The sequence below is a fragment of the Typopeltis vanoorti genome, chromosome 6 (genome assembly GCF_054136105.1).
Source record: "Typopeltis vanoorti isolate ZY-2024b chromosome 6, IOZ_Tvanoo_1.0, whole genome shotgun sequence".
NCBI classification, from domain to species: domain Eukaryota; kingdom Metazoa; phylum Arthropoda; class Arachnida; order Uropygi; family Thelyphonidae; genus Typopeltis; species Typopeltis vanoorti.
In genome coordinates this window covers 15,438,299-15,459,322 of record NC_143554.1, presented here as the reverse complement: position 1 = coordinate 15,459,322, position 21,024 = coordinate 15,438,299, and the positions used below count along the sequence as shown (strand labels likewise).

The 21,024-nt window shown below is 35.2% G+C and overlaps 1 protein-coding gene across 1 annotated transcript in view; it reads right to left on the bottom strand.

Annotated features, from left to right (window-relative positions):
* Window positions 1–21,024, bottom strand: part of Vps13D (vacuolar protein sorting 13D) — a 1,260,195-nt gene that overhangs the window by 572,009 nt on the left and 667,162 nt on the right. The window contains exon 46 of the mRNA XM_090393926.1: window positions 13,404–13,601. Coding sequence (XP_090250052.1) covers window positions 13,404–13,601 — 198 coding nt within the window. The remainder of the gene's footprint in view (window positions 1–13,403; window positions 13,602–21,024) is intronic.

The following is a 21,024-nucleotide window of genomic DNA, read 5'->3' as shown; positions in this document are numbered from 1 at the left end:
ACTCTCTCACTCTTTTCTTTTGCTATTTCCGGTATAATTCTTTCATGTCCTTCTCATGCCATACTTTTCTCCTTTTAAATCATTCGTTCCAGTCACTATAATCATTTCTTTCATCCCATCTTTTTGTATTCTAATAGCCTCACTAACATCATTAATTTCTGTATCAGGAAAACACGATTTTGTCAAACTCTTGTTGATCACACCTTTTATGATTGAATCTCTGTACAAGATGCATTCCTTGATTTTTCTATCTCTTTTCATCAAATCATCATTTCTCTTATCTAACAGGTTATGGAACCCTTCTTATCCAAACATTGATTGATTAGAAGAGAAATCTCACAATCAGAATAAAGAGGGATTTATTGAATTGTTGCAAGACAACTTTCTCAAGCAATATGTGGAAGAAGGAACTTGAGATCAAAGAGTGTTGGATTTGTACCATAGCATCAGAAAGGGTCTCTGTTAAGAAAATGACTATCTTATCACCAATTGGTGACAGTAATCATTCTGTGTGTCTTGAGAAGTATATAATTATTTTGATGTTCCCATTAGAATAGGTTACATGCTGAACTACAAAGCAGGAAATATGATCAACTTAGGCAAATACTATCTTTGGTTTCATTGTGTCAGTTATTGAGTGGGAAGAATGTCAGTAATGCATGGTAATCTTTGAAAAAGTGCTTAAATGAGGCAGTATCTGTATCCTTAGTGTTCAAAGAATGAATAGGTTGGGAGTGAAATGGATGGAAACATTATTAAGTAAGAGATCCACAAGAAGAAGATGTGGAAAGAATATCATGAGAATAAGAATGAGAGGAGTTATGAAATATATAAAGTGCAGGCCAGAGAAATAACAAGTATTGTGTGTAAAGCTAAACAGGAGTATGAAAAGGAACTGGTTAGGAAGGCTAAAGGCAATCTAAAAGAAAAGAAATTTATCATTATGCCACAAGCAAAAGAAATAATGAATGTGGAAGAACAACTTTACTAAATTCAGGTGGTACTCTAGTGTCAGAAGAAAATGAGATTGTTCGATTAATGAATGCTCACTTTGCTACAATATATCAACCAGGAGTCAATGCTACTGCTACACTGGATAAAGAGTTAGAGGTGCTTAAAATGAGGTTGAAGAACTGTTGAATAACTACTATAAGAATTTGTCAATAGGGACATATGGAATATCAGCACGTTTCCTAAGGAATGTTCGACCGATTTGGCTATGCCTTTGAGATGTTTGTATAACTTCAGTCTCAGCTCAGAAATTACACCACAGTAATGGAAGGAATGTATGATAGTTCCACTGCACAAGGGTGGTGCAAAAACTGATGTGTCTAACTACCAACATATCATTATGTTGGTAGTTTGTGATTTGATGTCAGTGAGAGATAATTTATATACAGTAAGAAGAGAGAGAGGATCAAAGTACAGACCCAGGATACTCATGCATTTATGGTGAATGACCAGAAAGGAGGAAACTGATGACCTGATTGCAAATGGTAGAAGGTAAACCATAAAATTGTAGCTTGCTGAGCAGACTTCTCTGCCAGACTGATCAAAGATTCTAGGAATATGAAGAGCAACCACATGAGTTTCTTGAAACCTTTCTATGGCTTAGATCCAAAGGTGAAGGCTGGTAAATCATTTGTGAGTCAACATGGGTGAATTCCATGCTGCTAGCAACTTATTAGTTAGCAGACCTCTCTTCTTCTTCTTTGGTGCATCAATCCGAAGATTGGTAATTATAGTAGCACATCATAATATTCTGTCTTGAGACTCCTTTTTATCTCTTCGTAACTCTTAGCGCCAGTTAGCGTCATTATGTTATTTATATATGAAATTCTTCGTCTGCCTCGTGGCCTCTTTCCTTCTACAGTCCCCTCCATTATTTCTGTAATCAGCCCCCCCCATACCTCAATTGGTGTCCAATTAGACTTTTTCTTCTCTTATTGATATGTTTCATTAATGACCACTCTTCATGAACTATATTTAGAACTTCTTCATTACGTTTCCTTTCTATCCAACTAATTTTCATCATCTTTCTTCAGCACCAAAGTTCAAATGCCTCCAACTTTTTTGATGTTGTGTTTTCTTAGAGTCCAGGCCTAACAACCATATCATGTAATTCTCCACCGCACCAAAACCTGGTTCGAGAGAATTCAAAGAAGCATGTGAAATGCTCAAACATAATCCAAATCTAAATAAAAATGATCGTCTAACCATTCCAAGAAAGTGGAGTACTCATCTGCAACCTTCATAGCAACCACAACAGAAAAATCCCAATACAAGAAGACTTGGTGATTCCCCCCCCACACACACAAACAAATAGCAACCTGAACTGCACAAATCCACAAGAAAATCATAGTATAAAAATATGACTTGTACAACTCCAGTAGAATTTTAGTAAATGAGGACATTAGCAAAGTTTATTTTAGTTTTCATTTATTTTATTTTATTTATTTATTTTTTTTATCACTAGAGGTCAGGCTAAGAAAAAGATCAGTGAACAATGTAGATTTAATTTACCTTTATAGAGTGCAACAGCATGTAGCTTGGTTCCTATACACATGTATCCTTCTGATGATGACCTCGATACAGGGGTCAAAACGTCAATTGTTATTTTATTAATAATTAGTAAAATAATTATTTCAACACGTGTGTTTTGTGTCCCCAAATTCTTAAATATGAGAGCTCCATATGTATGTGTTCACTAGCCTTGTTTTGAGCTGGATGCTAAGTCCTTTACTGGTAAAAACGTTTCTTCTGTTGTAGAATGCTTTTTTGGCTAAGATTATTCGTGCTTTAATATCTGATTGGTTTCTTCCAACTTCTGTGATAAGACTTCCAAGATATTTAAAAGAGGATACCTGTTGTATTAGGTTATTATTTATTTCCAGGTTTATTTTCATTGGATTTGCTTTACTTGCAATTAATAGTTTTGTTATCTTATAATTAATTTTTAGGCTCTACTGTGTGAAAATTTCTTCTATCTTTGTCAGGGTGGCTTTCAGTTTGTTTTCATTATCAACTATAACTACTATATCATCCGCAAACCATAGCCAGTTAATATCAGTTCCATTTATCTTAATTCCTGTTTCTGTTAGTTCTTTCAATTTATTTATTGCATTTTCAATGTACAGATTAAACAATATGGGTGAAAGAGAGCACCCCTGTCTTATACCTCTACGTATTTTTGCAATTGTGGTTTTTGTTTTATTGCTGGTTGTTTCTATTGCTTCTTGGTGCTTGTAAATATTAAATATGAGCCTTCTATCTCTCCAATCTACCTTAATTGTTTTTAGGAGGTGAAACATTTGGTTCCAATCAATACTGTCAAAGGCTTTCTCCAAGTCAAGAGAGACTATCAGAGTATTTTGATTCTTCTCAAATCTTCTTTCAATAACTGTTCTTAGAGCTAGGATTTCTTCTCGTCCCCTGCTGTTTCCTGAATCCAAACTGGTCATTGCCAACATATTCTTCGACCTTCTTTGCTAGTCTTTTTTTTTTAATTTTGAGTAGTATTTTCGAAGCATATGATATTAAGCTTATTGTTCGATGATTTTCACACTTGTTTGCATTATTTACTTTAGGAATGGGTATGAGCATTGTGTAAAATTCTTTGGGAATGATCTCTGTTTCAGAAATATCCTTTATAAACTGTCACACCTTTTGAAAAGTATGACAGTTATGTTTCCTGAGTATTTTATTAATTCTGAAGGGATGTTATCAATGCCTGGTACCTCGTCGGTTGACAATTCATTCAGTGCCCATTCAGATTCATCTTTTAATATAGCTGGACCAATTTCTTCTACACAAAGTCTTGTTTCATCTTCTATAGCGTTGGTGTCTAGATCTTTTTCACTATACTGATCTTCTAAGTACTCCTTCCATCTTTCTTAAATTTCTTCCTTATCTATAAGTATGTTCCGGCTATTTATTTTTGATAATTGTACTTCTTGTCTTGTTTTGCTAGTTTATTCCTTTCATAATGCTATAAGCTTTATCGATTCTCCCAATCTTTGTTAGATCTTCTATTTCTTTACATTTTTTTGATATCATTGTTCTTTTGTTTCTTTACACTTTCTATTTATCATATTTGTCATTGCTTTCTTCCTTTAGGGAGGTTTTGTATTTCCTTCTTTCACCTATTAGATCTAGAATGTCCTGGGTAATCCGTGACTTTTTTTATTTGCTTGTTCCTTAATTCTATGCAGTCATTGGTAGTCTTGATGATTGTATCCTTCAAATGAGTCCATTTTTCCTCTATGTTTTTCGTTTTCCTCTCTCCAGTTTTAATGCTTTCATCAGTTTGCTGTTTATAGTTTCTATGGTTTGCCTCTGTTTCTAGGTTACATATGTTCCATTTGGCCTTTTCCTTGGTTATGACAGCTTTTTAAATTTCAGATTACATTTCAATAAAACCAAATTGTGGTCACTGTCAACATCAGCTCCCAGCTAAATTTTGCATGATTTTACTTGATTTTTAAATTTATTTCTAGTCATAATATAATCTATTTGGCACCTTCCTATATCCCCTGGCATTTTCCAGGTAACCCTTCTTTTTGGTAATACCTGGTATTAGTAATGATCATTACTAATACCAGGTATTAGTAATGATCAGATTGAATTGGTAGCAGAACTCCAAAAGTCTATCTCCTCTTTCATTTCATAATCCAAGTCCGTACTTTCCCACCTCTCTACAATCTTTGCCTTCACCAATGACTGCATTCCAATCACCCCATGACAATAAGATTATCTTCCTTTTTGGTGAGTTTGATTATATTCTCAATATCTGCATATATCCTCTCAACTTCATCATCACTGTGATCACTAGTAGGCATGTAAGCTTGTATTATTATAATATTTGTTGATTTCGCTTCTAGTTTTATCATTATCAATCTGCTACTACATTTTACTGAGTTGATTACACTTCTTCCCCATTCCTTATTGAGAACCACTGCGACTCATTTTTTCCATCTCATTTCACTAATTCCCAATATGGCTATTTTTAATCTATCAATTTCTCTCTTCAAATTTTCCAATTTTCCAATTTGTAGGAGGGTTCTCACATTCCATGTCCCAATGAATGTACAAGGATTTCGCTGGTTTATGACCTGGGAAGTTTGTTTCTTTCGCTGCCGTGCACAAGTATTGAGCCATTATGAGCTTTACTATCTTTTAGAATGTCCATTCATACTGCTATCTTACTAGGGAAAAATAGAACAAGGTGGTATCCCCTTGCCTTTCTTGTCCAGCAACAGCCTTCTAGAGAGGCTCAGTGTGCTGGCCATCTCTCATTCTTCATGATTATCTGCCTACCACAGGATCCTTTACACCATTGTCACTTATGGTGGTCTTCTGCAGATCAAGATGAAAGCTGTTGCTGCCCCAACTTCCAGCAGGGTTCAACTTATTGAATGGCGGTTACATCTCGCCATATTGCATCCCCTTCCGTGGAAATGTGTGGCTTTTTATAGAGATAACTATGCCACTGTCTATTTCACTTCCTTTTGGCAGATGCCAGTTGGTAGGCCTCTAGTTAGTGAAAAATTTGTATGTTGATTATTTCTCCATGATTTTTGAGAAAAATTAAGTCCAATTAAATAATTGACTGCCAGTGTTTTATCATCTGTTTTTGGAAGGGACAGAACACAAGGGCACTGGTCACCTAAGTAAAGTTAACCCCAACTTCATGTGGTATAGCCAGATTCCACAAACAGGACTCTAAAAAGCTAATCTGTATTGAGATTAAACACATACCTTTCCTAGATCAATAATTATGATGTGAAGAGCTTAGTCAGTAAAGCTACCATAAACAACTACATGAAAAAATAAAGAGAAAGGATAGAAACTAAAGACCCTACTCTTGAAATGAAACATGGCAAAAGGCACTTTACTCCTCCAATAAGGACAGTGGTGTTTCCAATGAACAATGCCATCCAACACCTACAGGTCTAGACAGTATTTTTTCCTGTTGAAAAAAGTACGTTTTTAAAGCAGCAATACTTTTCTTGCAAGAGTCTCATTTATGGAAACTGGCTATACCAGAGGATGGTAGGGTTGGCATGATCCCAATCTTGCTATTGCCTGCTCTGGCAGCTTGTGCTCAGAGTGAGTCCAAGTATAGATCTCTACAGGGAAGATTGTTGCAGCACCATTTGGATTAGGGTCTTGGCACCCCATATGTGGAAGTCACGTCCACAGGTCTTTCACCCTTAATGCATGACACTAGAAATCATATCAATATTCTAACAGAATGTTGGAAATATCCATCACCATCAATCATCAAATTCCTGCCATGTACTCTCAAGTGTTGTACAGGATATGATACTGTTACATGAAAAACTTACATCACCACTAAGTTTCTATCTAAAATTTTCCTCCAAATCAATCTGTTATCTATCAATACTCCAACGTTATTAGATCTTATATTTCTGTCTTCTAAGGCATTTTTATTGTATCAATCCACCTATATCTTGGTCTTACTTTGGGTCTTTTTCCTGCCAACCTGGCAGAGAACACTTTTTTTGCTAATCTTTCTTCTGTCATTCTTTAAATGACCATACCACCTGAGATTAGCTCTGCTAACACATTCTTGGATTTTATCAATATTAAGTTCTTTCCTAATATCCTCGTTTTTTATATGATATTCTCACTGATGCCATCGGTTCATGCCCCTAATCTTTCTCAGGACTCTCATATCTGTGGTCTCTAGTCTTTGGTCAAGTGTTTTATTTCTAACCCAGTTCTCAGATCCATCCATAAGAATTATGATTGGCTTGAACACTGTCTCGTATACATCAAATTTAGCATTTTGACTAATTTCTCTCTTATTCCATATAAATTTATTCACATGATTTCCTACCATACCAGCTTTGTTGATTCTATTATCTATTTCCATATTTAATTTACCTTTACTAAAAATCATGTCTAAGTAACTGAAATGCTTTACTTGTTCTATAGGTTCTCCATTCACAATGCAGTTGATATTTTCAATGTTTCCTTCAATTTTCATTGTCTGTTCTGGTTATTGCTGACCTTCATACCATATCTATTTATTACAATAGTTATTCAATTTATTCAGAGAATCTTGCAGACTTGCAGCAGATTTATTTAGAAGTATAGCATCATCTGCATAAAGTAAAGAGCTGAGATTAACATCTCCAATTTTGATATCAGGTTTAATAAAACTTTCCTTCATAATGTGATCCATATAGATAATGAATAACAGAGGGGATAATGTACATCCTTGTCTGGCACCAGATTTAACATTAAACCATCTTCTTGTACTTCCTTCAATTCTAACAGCTGACTTAGAACTCAAATAAAGACTAAGTATTGCTTGATATAATGTCCCATTGACACCATACAACTTTAGAGTTTTGAAGCTTTTCTCTTGCCACCTTGTCATATGCCTTTTCCAGATCTACAATACTTAAACAGATCTTTGTTATATTCCCATGATTTCTCAACTATTTGTCGTCAAGTGAAAATCTGATCCTGACAGCCTCTATTTGGCATGAATTCAGCTTGTTCTGAAGAAGCTGGATTGTGGAATGAAAACCTTGTTTACCAGTTTTTCCTTCACAATCCTTCACAACCATTTCTCAAGTATACTTCCATAAATCTTACCAGGAATACTCAGTATGGAAATAAAGGGTGCCCCAAAATTCACGCAAGATTTAAATTTAGCATTTGTGCGGTAAAGTGTTGCCAACGAGGAAAAAAAGACAGCATGACAGCTGACAGTTCAGGGTTATTAAAAATGGAGCGCTACACGAAAGAACAATGCATTTTCATTGTTGAGCAATATTTTAAAAATAATGAAGGTTTGGCAGGCTACAGTTCGCAATTTTCGTACAAAATATGGTCGGAATAGTGTTTTAACTTCATCAACTGTGAAAAGATTAATTAAAAAATTCAAGGTAACTGGATCAATTAGTGATCTTATACACTCTGGCCATCCTTCAACAAGTCGTTCAAACAGAAAACATCGAAGCAGTTTGTGAGAGTGTTGCTGAGAGACCAGGAACATCAATTCGGCACCGTGGTCTTGAATTGGGCATTTCAAGAAGCTCTCTACAGTGTATTCTCACGAAAGATTTGCATCTTTATGCTTACAAAGTTCAATTGACTCAAGAACTGAAGCCTACTGACCACACACAGCGAAGAGAGTTTGTTGAATGGATTATAGAACAACAACAAGTGAATGCTTATTTTTCGAACAAAATCATCTTCAGCGATGAGGCTCATTTTCATCTTGATGGCTTCGTTAATCGACAAAATTGTCGCATTTGGGGGTTCAGAAAATCCACGAGTGATTGTTGAGAAACAAATGCATCCACAACGTGTCACTGTTTGTTGCGGATTTTGGGCTGGAGGCATTATCGGTCCATTCTTCTTTGAAAATGTGGCTGGTAAGGCAATAACAGTTAATGGTGCTCGCTACTGCGACATGATAATCCAGTTTTTTGTGCTTAAATTGCAAGATACGGATGTGGATGACATGTGGTTTCAACAATACAGTGCCACATGCCATGTGGCACCCGAGAAACAATTCAATTACTGCACGAGTCATTTCCTGGTCGTGTAATTTCCCGTTTTGGTGATCAGAATTGGCTGCCCAGATCATTAATGGCGTTGGACTTTTTTCTTTGGGGTTTTTTGAAGTCTAAGGTTTATGTCAACAAGCCCACGACCACCCATGCCTTGAAGGAGGAAATTGAGTGCTGTATCAACGAAATTCAGCCACATTTATGCAAAACGGTCATGGAAAATTTCAACAAAAGAGTGCGTATGTGCCAGCAAAGCCATGGAGGCCATTTACCTGGTATGCTATTCCATGCATAACCCTATACTGTATACTTTATGAATCCATAAGAAATTACAATTTTTAATTAAAAACGTGTTTTCTATCAAAATTACTTCTTGTGTGAATTTTGGGACACCCTGTACATGTGTAACTCTCACATTCAGTTTTATTTCACTTTTTATATATGAGTACTATGAGAGTTCTACTCCAATCATCTGGAATTCGTCCCTCTGTCCATGCCTTCTGAACTATGAAGTGCAGCCACTGTAAGACTTTTATACCTCCATACGTGAGCATTTCTGGTTTATTTATTTATTCATTGGGATTCCCCCATTCCTCATCCATCCCTTAGGACTGGCTGAGCCCTCCTAATGAGGGATTAAGTATGTATTTATGATTTACTTAATAAATCTATTTGTAAATCCATGTGTTTATGGGCAGGTTTACCTGTTTTGAGGGACAAAAAAACCGAGTGTCCGGATGTAAAACCCCTCTACCTCCATATGAGACCAACTAACTCATCTTTAGTCGAAAGAGACTAAATAAGGGTTCTTCAAATCATTGATGAAAATTGAACCCGGGTCTTTCCGACCAAAGGGCTTCATCAATACTGATGGAGTTATGGGGGCTTTAGCATTTCTGGTTGAATATCATCTACTCTAAGCTGCCTTTCCACATTTCAGGCATTTTTTCCCCCCTACTTCAAATATGGATATGTATTCCTGATTGCATGCCTGTTGAGGGTTATATTTTTTACCACTGTTCTGTTAGCGATTGTTTCATTTAGCAATTTTTTTTAAAATTAATTACTCCATAGTTCAAGGATATCCTTTTCTCCAGTTTTCATGTTACCTTTATCATCTCTCATTCCTTTCACAGCACTCTTTCCTCCATTTCTGACCTTTTTCAGCAACCTCCAGAATATCTTGCCACCTTTTTGATATTTGTTTTCTATGTTCTTGCCAAAGTCTTCCCATGACTTTTGTTTAGCTAGTTTTACACAGTGTTTAGCTTTCTTACATTTGTCTCTGTATTCTCTAAGAGCACAAGCTCACTTGCCAGGAACTTTTGATATGCTTTCTTCTTTTCCTTCACTGCCTCTTTACCTTCCTATGTCCACCATGGGGTTCTGATTTTTCTATCCTTGCAGACAACCTCACCAATTGCCTCTCTGGCTGAATTAATCAATGTTTTTGTCAGGACTTGCCACTGAATCTCTAAGGTTTGTTTCCTTCATTTTTTCTTGAATAATGTTTATGTATTTTAGTCTAGTTCACATCTGAGAGCTGCTCAACTTTTATTCACTTTAAAACTTTCTTACCTGTTCTTATTTCAATTATGAAATTGAATTTTATTTTGCTCAAGACTAAATGGTGATCGCTTCCAATTTCAAATCCTCTGTGCACTATAGTGTCATGCAACAGTGAGAAAACATCACTATCAACAATATCATAGTTAATGAGACTTTTCTTATTCCTTGCCTCTTCTCATCATGTGAATTTGTGCACATTTTTATGTTGGAACATTGTGTTAGCAATAACCAGTCCATGTCCTGAGCAGAAATCCAACAGGTATTTGCCATTATTATTAGCTTTGTTCTTTTCTCCAAATTTTCCCAAAATATTTTTGTATGCCTGACAATCCTTTCCTACTCTGCTATTTAGATTCCCAATGAGGACCAACTTTTCATTTTTCATTGTGCCAGTTGCTTTCTTTAAAGCTTCAAAAAATTCCTCCACTTCTACATTAGTAGAACCTTCTGTGGAACCATAGGCACAAATAAGTCTCATTGTTCAGTTCCCCCCATTCTGATATTTGCCCACATCATTCTACTTGATACTGCTTGCCATTCAAGAAGATTAGCCTTATATTTAGTGTTGAATACTATAGCTACTCCTTTTCCTTGATTGTCATTACCTGAATATAACATTTTGTATTTATTGCTCAGAAAGATCTCACCAGTTTTGGTTTTTTTTGTTTCAGTCACCCCTATTATGTCGATCTGATACTTATCTAATTCCTCAGCTAGCTCCATTTCTTTGCCATTCAGGTTTCTTATGTTGATAGTACTTATCTTGAGCTCTGGTGATGTTTAGTAGGGGGTGTGTGTGTTTCAGGATTTGTTCCAGTAGCTGACTTTTTGCAGTGTCCCCTGGTTCCCTGGCGAAAGCAATGAGGGCCTTGTTTAACTAGGCGAATGCCCCAGCCATGAAATTCTGTCATGTTATACCATCATTTTTATATTGTGGTTATAACCAATAAGAATACAATTTGGATAGCTAAATCACAAATTGCTAGCCCATCCTCATTCGTTCCGTATCCAGGTAGATACCTAACAGGGTGTACCACGAGAAGGTGAGGAGTGAACATTAGGTCAGAAGCCCTGGTTGGTTCTCCACATTCCTTAAAAGGTTACGTGGAGGTCTCCTCCCAGTTATACAGCTTTCACCTTTAAGCACCCAGGGAAAATTCATAAAAAATTAATATCTTAGCAGTTATAAAAATATCCATAAAAATTTTTTAAAAAATTAATATAGAAAAATAGAACAAAAATTGCAAAAGGCTATAAAAACATATCCCTGACCCCCCCCCCCAAAAAAAAAATTCAACAAATCAACTCAATGTAAAATATCTTCACATAGATTTACCATCATGTAGAGCCTTAATATACTGTATGATGTTCCATTACCATCTCTGTACCTCAATTGACATCCTCTTTAACTACAGCTCACCCAAACTTTCCATGGTATATTATGCATGCCTTCTGTAAGAAGGATGGAACATGCACTTCTGTCAGGTCTGATATCTATGAAGGCTATAAGAGCTGGAACATGAATTACATGATTTGATTTCATTCAAGATTTTTTTGTCTTGTTTTGATACCTTCATTTGCATCTACTACTCTCCAAATTCTGCTGATTACATTTACTTTTGATTATCTTTCTCTAAAAATTGATCACATACTAAATATATATGATACTCTCAAAATTTTGGGAAACTACAGGCAAAAATTCTAGTAGTAGACCATTTTGCTAAATGCACCATTAACTATCCTTGCTTTCTTAATTTTCCAAAAACTTAATTGCAGATTCTCTATAGTTTATACAGTTGACAAAATTCAGAATGTATTACACAGATCTGTTGGAACTGTCTGAACAGTGAGCCGAAGTGGTAACACAGAATTCACTTTTGTCAGCTATGTGGATGCTGAAATAAAAATAAATAATTTTCAAAAGAAAGATTTCGGTATTGTGACCACATATTTATTAAGATAAATAAAGATAAACAAACCCGACAAGCTTCGTATGTCATTTGACTTACATCTTCAGGGGTTAAAGGTAACTAAAAGTTTAAACACAAGGAATGAGAAATTACTCAAAATAGTCCATTAAATGTTGTTATGGAAGTCTAACAGTTCATCAAATTAAAAAAATCTGAATGCAGAATCTACACATACATTAACGCATGCTATGTTTAAACAATGCTGGATGTTGTCACGTTCTGTTGTTCACGTTCACTCTGTCTGAGGTCTGACTTGGGTATATTTTTTATAAATGCTGACCAAGCCTGGTTTAGAATTAAAATTCTTTTTTGTTGCATTGTGTTGGGATTCTAAGCATATTTGGCTTCCTTGAATTTCCTTGTGAAACAGTTTTTTTTTTCAATATAAGAGATGTTCACTTTATGCCAAAGTACATTATGGCCGGTGGAAGTTGTGTGGAATGCTAGGCTTGATTTGAGTTTTCTCCTTTTTTTTTTTTGTACGTCTTTTTCATGTTCATTCATACGAATTTCCCTTGATCTTCCAGTCTGGCCTATGTAGCAGATGCCACAGGAACAATAAATTTTATAGACACCTGGTTTTTTTTAAAGGGTGATGTGGAGGTTTTGGGGGATATAGAAATCTTGATATTTTTTCTAATGGTAGAAAAGCTACTTTAATGTTAAGCTTGTATAGTAATTTGGCTAATTTGTGTAACATTCTTGATGTATGGTAGCGTAATTGCATTCCTGAAATCTTGCTTTTGTGAGATGCTTATAGGAGGTATGCTGAGGATTGTTCTTAGGTTCAAAACCATTTTTTTTGAGAATCTGTGTTAAAAAATGTAATTCTTCATTCTGCTTTTGAAGATGTAAGTCAAACGACATACGAAACTTATCGGGTTTGTTTATCTTTATTTATCTTAATAAAGATGTGGTCACAATACCGAAATCTTTCTTTTGAACTGCTAAACCACAAAAACCTACACCTACATAAATAATTTTATTCATGCTAAATTTTTAATGTAGCATTTCTGATCCCAATCCATCAGAATGGTTATTTTCATCACAACTGGCATTCATCAAAGACTACTGACTATGCTATGAGAAATCAATCTTCAATTCACAGAAATAGAGTAAAATTTTGTGAGAGAAATGTGAAGTGAATTTATAGATCATAAATTCACTTCATATATAATAGATCAAATGTCATGCTAAAATTAAGTATTGATACAACTATAAATGTAATAGTTGCCAATTGTGGCTTACATCCTAATTTACCATAATTTTAGTATATCATTTCATAATACTTTTCTTAAAATTTTATTGTTACCTCTAAAATATGTCCACTGCTATCTAGCATTTCACTGAACTTCTTTAGAATTTCTATGTTTACAGTAACTGGATCAATAATGGAAAGGGCAGTATCGTCTTCTAACCCTAATATGCAAGAAAAGACTTCCAAACTTTGAAGGCTACAAGATAAAGGCTTTTCTATGCTTTCTTTTCTCCAGGTTATTACAGCAGTTGACTGAAACAGTGAAAATATCATATAGTTTGGTTATCTGTTTGATTTTAAAACTAGGAGCTACATGTAACTTATGTTTCAGCAAATCTAACTATCTGTTGCTTAATTCATATATATCATTATGAATAAATTTATAATTATGACAATTCACCTAAGTAACTGATCAGAGGATATAATTGAAGTATTCCATGAGCAGTTTTTCAGTGTATTTCATTCTCATGAAGGCAACATCATGAGAAACTGGAGTGTAGAGGATATGGTGGAGAAGGGACTGATAGTGAATGAGCAAGAAGTATATGGGTAATTAAATAAACTTGATGTTAATAAGGTAGTAGGACTTGACAATATATCAGTACATGTCTTGAAGAAATACTATAGGTATCTTTGGCACACTGTTTAACATGAGTCTGCATAACATAGGTAACATGAGTTGGTGAGGAGTTGTTACCCGATTAATGTGGAGGAGAACAGAGGGAGGCAAGGGAAGAACAAAAAGCCATCTCTGGAAGGTGTATAAGGAGGATGCGAGCAGGGGAGTGAGAAGCAGGCTCTTTGCATGGAGAGTGAAATGCATTGCCTGAAAGTGGAGTGAGTCCAGAAACTCACTCCATTGTGAATGGGTTCAAGGTAGGACTCGATCTTTTGGCATAAGAGAGTATATACCTCCTGCAAAGTCCTTTCACTTCATGAAGGTCAGCTGATGATAATAATCACATATAACAAGTTGAGATAGCCTATACTAGCACCCTGATCTTGTCTTCATGAGTCTTAATTAAAAAAATTTTGCTAACCCTTCCTTTCCCATTCTGTTTAAGTGACCATACCAATTTTGATTAGCCTTGCTCACATAATCTTGAATGCTAACAATGCCAAGTTCCTTCCTAACGCTCATTTTTAATATTATTCTGCCACTGATTTTTCTCAGTATTCTCATGTCTTTGATCAACAGCTTTTTTCTTTTTCTAATTCAACTCTTAGATAACGTAAAAGTGGTTTGACACTACCTTGTACAATGTTATTTCAAGTGTTCATTTTTGAAATTATGAATTCTAAATTAAAAAGAGTCAAAATAACACTTTTTAATTTCAAAAATGAATGCTGATCACTGTGTAACACTAAAAGAAAGGGTTATTTCAAGCGCTCTGGCTGATTTTTTTTCTTATTCAATATAATTTATTCAACTTGCTTCCAACCACACCAAACTTGCTCATTTTGTTGTCTATTACCATATTTAATTTGCCATCTTCAGTAAAAACTGCACCTTAAATTAATAAAGTTTTTACTTATTTTATAGAATCTCCATTGAGAATGCAGCAAAAGTTTTCTATATTTCTATTTAAATAGTTTTGGTCTTTTTATTGCAGATTTTTCATGGCAAATTTGTTATTACAACTGTTATTCAATTTAGTTAGAAAATCCTGGAAACTTGCACTGAAATTCTTTAGGAGTACTACATCATCTTCATAATGAAAAGAGATTAGTTTGATATTTCTGATTCTAATATTAGGTATGTAATTTACATTTCATTTATTTACCGCTTTACAAAACTCTATTTACTTTAGTTTGTTCAGTTAGTTAATATGTTAATTTGTTAGAAATATAAAAACAGATTTCCAGATGAAAATGAAATTAATTATATTTGTTTTCAAATATAACAAGAGATCAGTCTTAACAAGAAATCTATTTACCAATAGTAATATTTTCTAAATCGGTGATATGGAGCAAAACATTTTATCTATAGTGATTTATGTCATTGAAAAAATTTCATTTTAAATATAACAAGCGATCACGCTTAGCAATAAATTCAGTTATTGATAGTAATGTTTACCAAAAAATCAATAAAAAATGTAAGTCCTGCCATACCTTTACAGAGGCAAAATGAAAAGGAGGGCATTATAGAAAGTAAATCACAATGCAGGTTGTGCAAATGGAATGTGTAGAGTTTGAAGACCTATGATCTGAGTTTGATAGAAAGAAGGATTTATTTATACAAATCTGCACTTAAATAGTTTTGGTGTAAGATGCCTAGAGAGAGCTTTGTTCACTGAGAGTGCTGAAGCACGAAGTCAGAAAAACGTGCAATTAGGGTGGATGAAGGTGAGTGAGTGAGTGTGTGAGAGAGAGAGAGAGAGAACGCAATGGGGCAGGTGAATGTGAAAATGACCACAAATGGAGAATCTAGTCTCTCAAGCAACAACTTGAAACAGGGTAGTCAATTCAGAAATAAAGGTGGATAGGGCCTAAACTGATGCTACAGTTTCTATATACTAATGCTATGAGTATCAGAAAGAAGAAGAGGGAGAAGTTTTTCGTATTGGATAAGCAACCTAACCAAAGGTTATAGTCATTATTGAGACTTGGCTAACAGCAGATGATGCAGTTATAGGGATATATGTGAGAAGTTTAGTATTTTCTGGAATGATAGAGAAGATAGGACAGGAGAAGGAGCACTGCTGATGAGAGCAGATGAACTGTGCTTCTGAAGCAGTCTGGTAAGAGATTGAGACCAGACTGATAAGACAAAATATATGATTGGCCACTACTATAGGCCATGAGGTCCCAGTGATTATCAGGAACACATGCATCAGCAAACTGCTAAAATGATGCATGCCGAGTAATTATTATGGAAGACTTTTAACTATGAAGATATAGATTGGAAAAAAGAAACCTCACAAGGTAGGAATGAAATGGAATTTATATACCTACTGAGAAATAATTACTCGAGGCAGCATGTGATGGAGGGGACTCGGGGTATCAGAGTACTGGATCGGATTATAGGATCAGAATAATTATCCATAACCAAGGTGGTTGTGTTGCCTCCAATTAGAGAGAATGAGTATGCAGTCTTGACTTCAGATCAGTCATGGCTTAAGTAATTTACTAATTTTTAATAACATAGTGACAACTGAGTTGGGTAAAGGAATGGCTACACAATGACTCTGCTAGATTTTACAAAGGAATTTGACAGAATACCACACAGATCTCCGTTATGTGAATTAAAATAAACAGAGATGGATATAACACTGGTTAATTGGATATGAGGGTGCTGATATAGATAGCAAAAATTGGTAAGGAAGATCAGAATCCAGGAGGATGCAGGTAACTAGTGGTGTGTCTCAAGGTTCTGTGCTATGGCAATTACTGTTTATTTTGTCCATAAATGATACAGGAAGTAACCTTAAGGGATGTGGAATGACTTCTAATGGGACTATATTGCTCAAGTACATATAAGAAACAACTATGTTATACCAACTAAGGCTGTCGGCATCTTCAGGGTATATAACTGATGTAAGGCAATAAAAAGTTAAAAACTCTTACAAACTATAATCAACCGATTCCAATTATATTAGACAAAGAACAAAGCACGTATAATACAATAAGTTTTAAAAGAGGTATACCGTGAGTAGACATATCAATACAAAATTAATAACGGAAAAAACTCACGTACAAAGATTATTTAATAGTATAATTTTCGCCTGTGTATCACAGGCATCTTTCGGTATGATTGAATGTGCACAAAAGAATTTGTGCACATTCAAAACAATTCTTTTTCATGCCAAGCCTCCTCGTCCTAATCTTTCTTACTCTGAGTTTAAAGCATTGAAATCACTGAAGAATAACAATAATTTAATTATTACGAAAGCTGATAAGGGGAAGGCTGTAGTGAATCAAGATAGGAAGGAATATGAGAGAAAAATGTCTCATTTACTTCACGACTATTCAACTTATAGGCTTCTTACATCGGATCCTACCCGGAGTCAACTGAAGAGACTTAATTCTCTTATAGATAATGTATCTACATGGAATGAAGATCAAAAGAAAAAACTTAAAACCTTCTTCGGTCGTCCACCTAGATTGTATGGTCTTCCAAAAGTTCATAAACCAGGCATTCCGTTAAGACCAGTCGTAGATTGTATAGGTTGCCCCACTTACAAAATCTCAAAATTTTTATCAAATTTACTCTCTTCTTCAACTAGAAGAACTGATACTTATATAAAAAATACTTTGGATTTCAAAAATAAAATTTCAGATCTTCATTTGGACGTTTCTGATATCATGATCAGTTTAGATGTTGTTTCTTTATTTACAAATGTGCCTCTTTCGGAAAGTATTGAATTACTACAACAGGAATTTCCTTCAGACATTGTAAACGTATTTGATTTTGTAATAAATTCTGATTATTTTTCCTTTTAAAATAAGTTGTATCAACAAATTGAAGGAACAGCAATGGGTAATCCTCTTTCTCCTGCTATCTCCAATTTCTTTATGGAACATTTTGAACAGCGTATCTTTGACAACATTTCTCCCAGACCTACTCATTGGTTCAGATATGTCGATGACATTTTTGCTGTATGGAATGGCTCTTCTGATGAACTTCAACAATTTCTCACTAAGTTAAACGCATTTCATCCTAGGATCAAGTTTACCCTAGAAGTAGAATCAAATAAACAGTTAACCTTTTTAGATCTTCTAATTCTTCGCCAACCAGATGGTAACCTACATTTCTCAGTTTATAGAAAGAAGACTCATACAGGCCATTATATCCATGCAGAATCTCATCACGATCCCAGTCAAAAGGCAGGAACTATTAAAACACTGGTTCATCGGGCCCACTCCTTTTGTTCTTCAGACGAACTTTTACAGAAAGAACTACAATATATAACTTCTTCCTTCCTATCTAATGGTTATAAGAATTGCTTCATTAAAAGAACTTTGAGTAGTTTTAATATGCCTTCCTCTTCAAACACAGAAGAAATAGCGCGCATTACTATCCCTTATGTACAAGGCATCAGTGAAAGTATAGCAAAAGTTTTAAAACCACTGAATATTTTTGTTGCCTTTCAACCGTTTAGAAAAATCTCCACCTTTCTCACTTCTCCTAAGGACAAGCTTCCACATCTTAATCATCCAGGTGTCTACCAGATTCCGTGCTCTTGTGGATTATCTTATTTCGGACAAACGGGAAGATCTGCCTCTATTTGGCTAGAAGAACACAAATCTTATATTGAATACTTTAAACCTGAAAAGTCTGGACTTGCAGAACATGCCATCTTCACCAGACACAGAGTTCATTGGAGAAAGACAAAAGTTCTTCACAAAATTCAGTTTCTCATGGAACGCCTTTATAAAGAAACATGTGAAACTCTACTTCATTCTCCGAACTTAAACAGATCCGATGGCTTACGTCTATCCCCTTTATGAGAGATAGTACTTTACAAATCAGCTCATCTTTCCTAACTTTTTATTGTATTGATTTTTTTTTTTTAAGGAAAGTTATTGACCTTTTTAGTTAACTTACACCAGCTACTTAGGTGGCGCTTTTTGGAATTGTCAGTTATTGTTTAATTTGAGCTTAATGTACTGAAGATGCCTGTGACACACAGGCGAAAATTATACTATTAAATAATATTTGTACGTGAGTTTTTTCCGTTATTAACGTATAATACATGCATAGAGCGTGCATGATCTCACTTGTTGTTATTTAGGAACATTCTATAGTTGGCACTGTAATTCAGTTCTGGTGAGTTAAGAGATCTAATAAGGGTCTTCCAGATCACGGGCAAGATTAGTCCTTGGTTCCTGTTAAGGTTTTGTATATGGCAGGCAACTGCTGTGGCTTCTTTAATAATTCGGGAGCAGAAGTCCTCCTCTATGTAAGGAATTGTACTTCTATCCCACTCTATGATATGGTTCGTTCTTGAGAAATTAAAAGCTAACCCCGATTTTTCTTCTCTGTTATTATTGATTTCACCAATGTGTTCTTTTTGCCTAATTTCAAGACTCCTTGAAGTCTGGCCGATGTAATTCAAGCCGCACAAGCAGGGTATGTTGTAAACTTCAGCATATTCGAAGAAAGGATGGCTATCTTTTGGAGGTCTTAAGAATTGCCTAATCGTTTCTGTAGGTTTAAAGGCCACTCTTATTTTATGTGGTCTAAGGAGTCTTGCAATCTTATTCAAAATTGTCCCTAAGTATAGAATGACGATGGTAGAAATATAGTGTATGTCACCTCGTTATCTTTGTGGGGGGATCAGAGAAAAGTATCTTGTGGACGAGTCTTCGAGGAAATCCATTCATGGTAAGGTTGTTAGATATCAGGGATAGTTCTCCCTGGAGGTCTTGTTGATCTGTTGTAAGGAGAGAGGCTTGGTTCTTCAGCATGTGCACAATGCTAAGTTTCTGAGAAATGTGGTGGGAGGAAGTGAAGGTTTGCAGTAAACTTAGAGGTTGATACCACCATTCGTTAGCTTCTTAATTAAAGTGTCCAGAAATGGTAATTAGTTATCTTTTTTAAGTTCTAGAGTGAATTTAATTGCATGGTTTGAAGAGTTGATCTTGTTTAGAAAGTCTAACAGGTCCTTTTTTGTGTGGTTCCAAACAATAAAGATATCGTCCAGGTATCTCCCCCTTACTGTGGGCATAGGGTCAAATCTTACTTGAGATAAGATTTTATTTTCAAAATCCTCCATGAAGAGATCAGCATAAGATGGAGAGGGCTACCCATCGCAAGGCAAGTCAATTGCTGATATATGGTTTTATTCCATATGAAAAAGTTTGATGTTAAACAATGACGGAACAGAGAAGTAATATCTTGTGGGAGCAAACTTCCTAAAATGTCGATGACTTCCTACACAAGGATGTTAGTGAATAGAGATGTAACATCCAGGCTGGCGAGTAGATCCATATTGGAGATTGAGATGTTGTTCAGTTTCTCTACGAAATGTTGCGAATTTCGTATATAAGTATCCGAATTATGGACATGTGGTTTGAGGAGGCCTACCAGGTGTTTAGATAACAGATAAGTGGGCGAATTGATTCCATCTGCAATTGGACATAATGGTATTCCATTTTTGTGTACTTTACGAGCACCAATATAGTCTTGGTGTTAATGAATGCATAAATTTCAATCTTCGTTTGAAGTCTATAGGCCAGTTCACCATGTGACGTATTAAATCGTTAGTGTCATTGTGATTCTTTAGTGTTGGATCTGTGACTAGGACATGGTAGGTTGATGTATCCGATAGTAAGCTGTAAATCTTATCTTTGTAATCACTGTGGAATTTCCCTTATCTGCCTTTAATATGATAATGTTTTTCTTTTTCTTCAAACTATACAATGTTCTTTTTTACAGAGGAGTGATTCCAATTATATTAGAAATGATTAGGCAATTCTTAAGATCTCCAAAAGATAGCCATCCTTTCTTTAAATATGCTGGAGTTTACAACAAACACTGCTCGCACGGTTTGAATTACATCAGCCAGACTTCAAGGAGCCTTGAAATTAGGCAAAAAGAACACATTGGTGATGTCAATAATAACAGAGAAGAAAAATCGGGGTAAGCTTTTCATTTCTCAAGAACAAACCATATCACAGAGTGGGACAGAAGCGCAATTCTTTACATATAGGAGGATTTAATTTAATAATC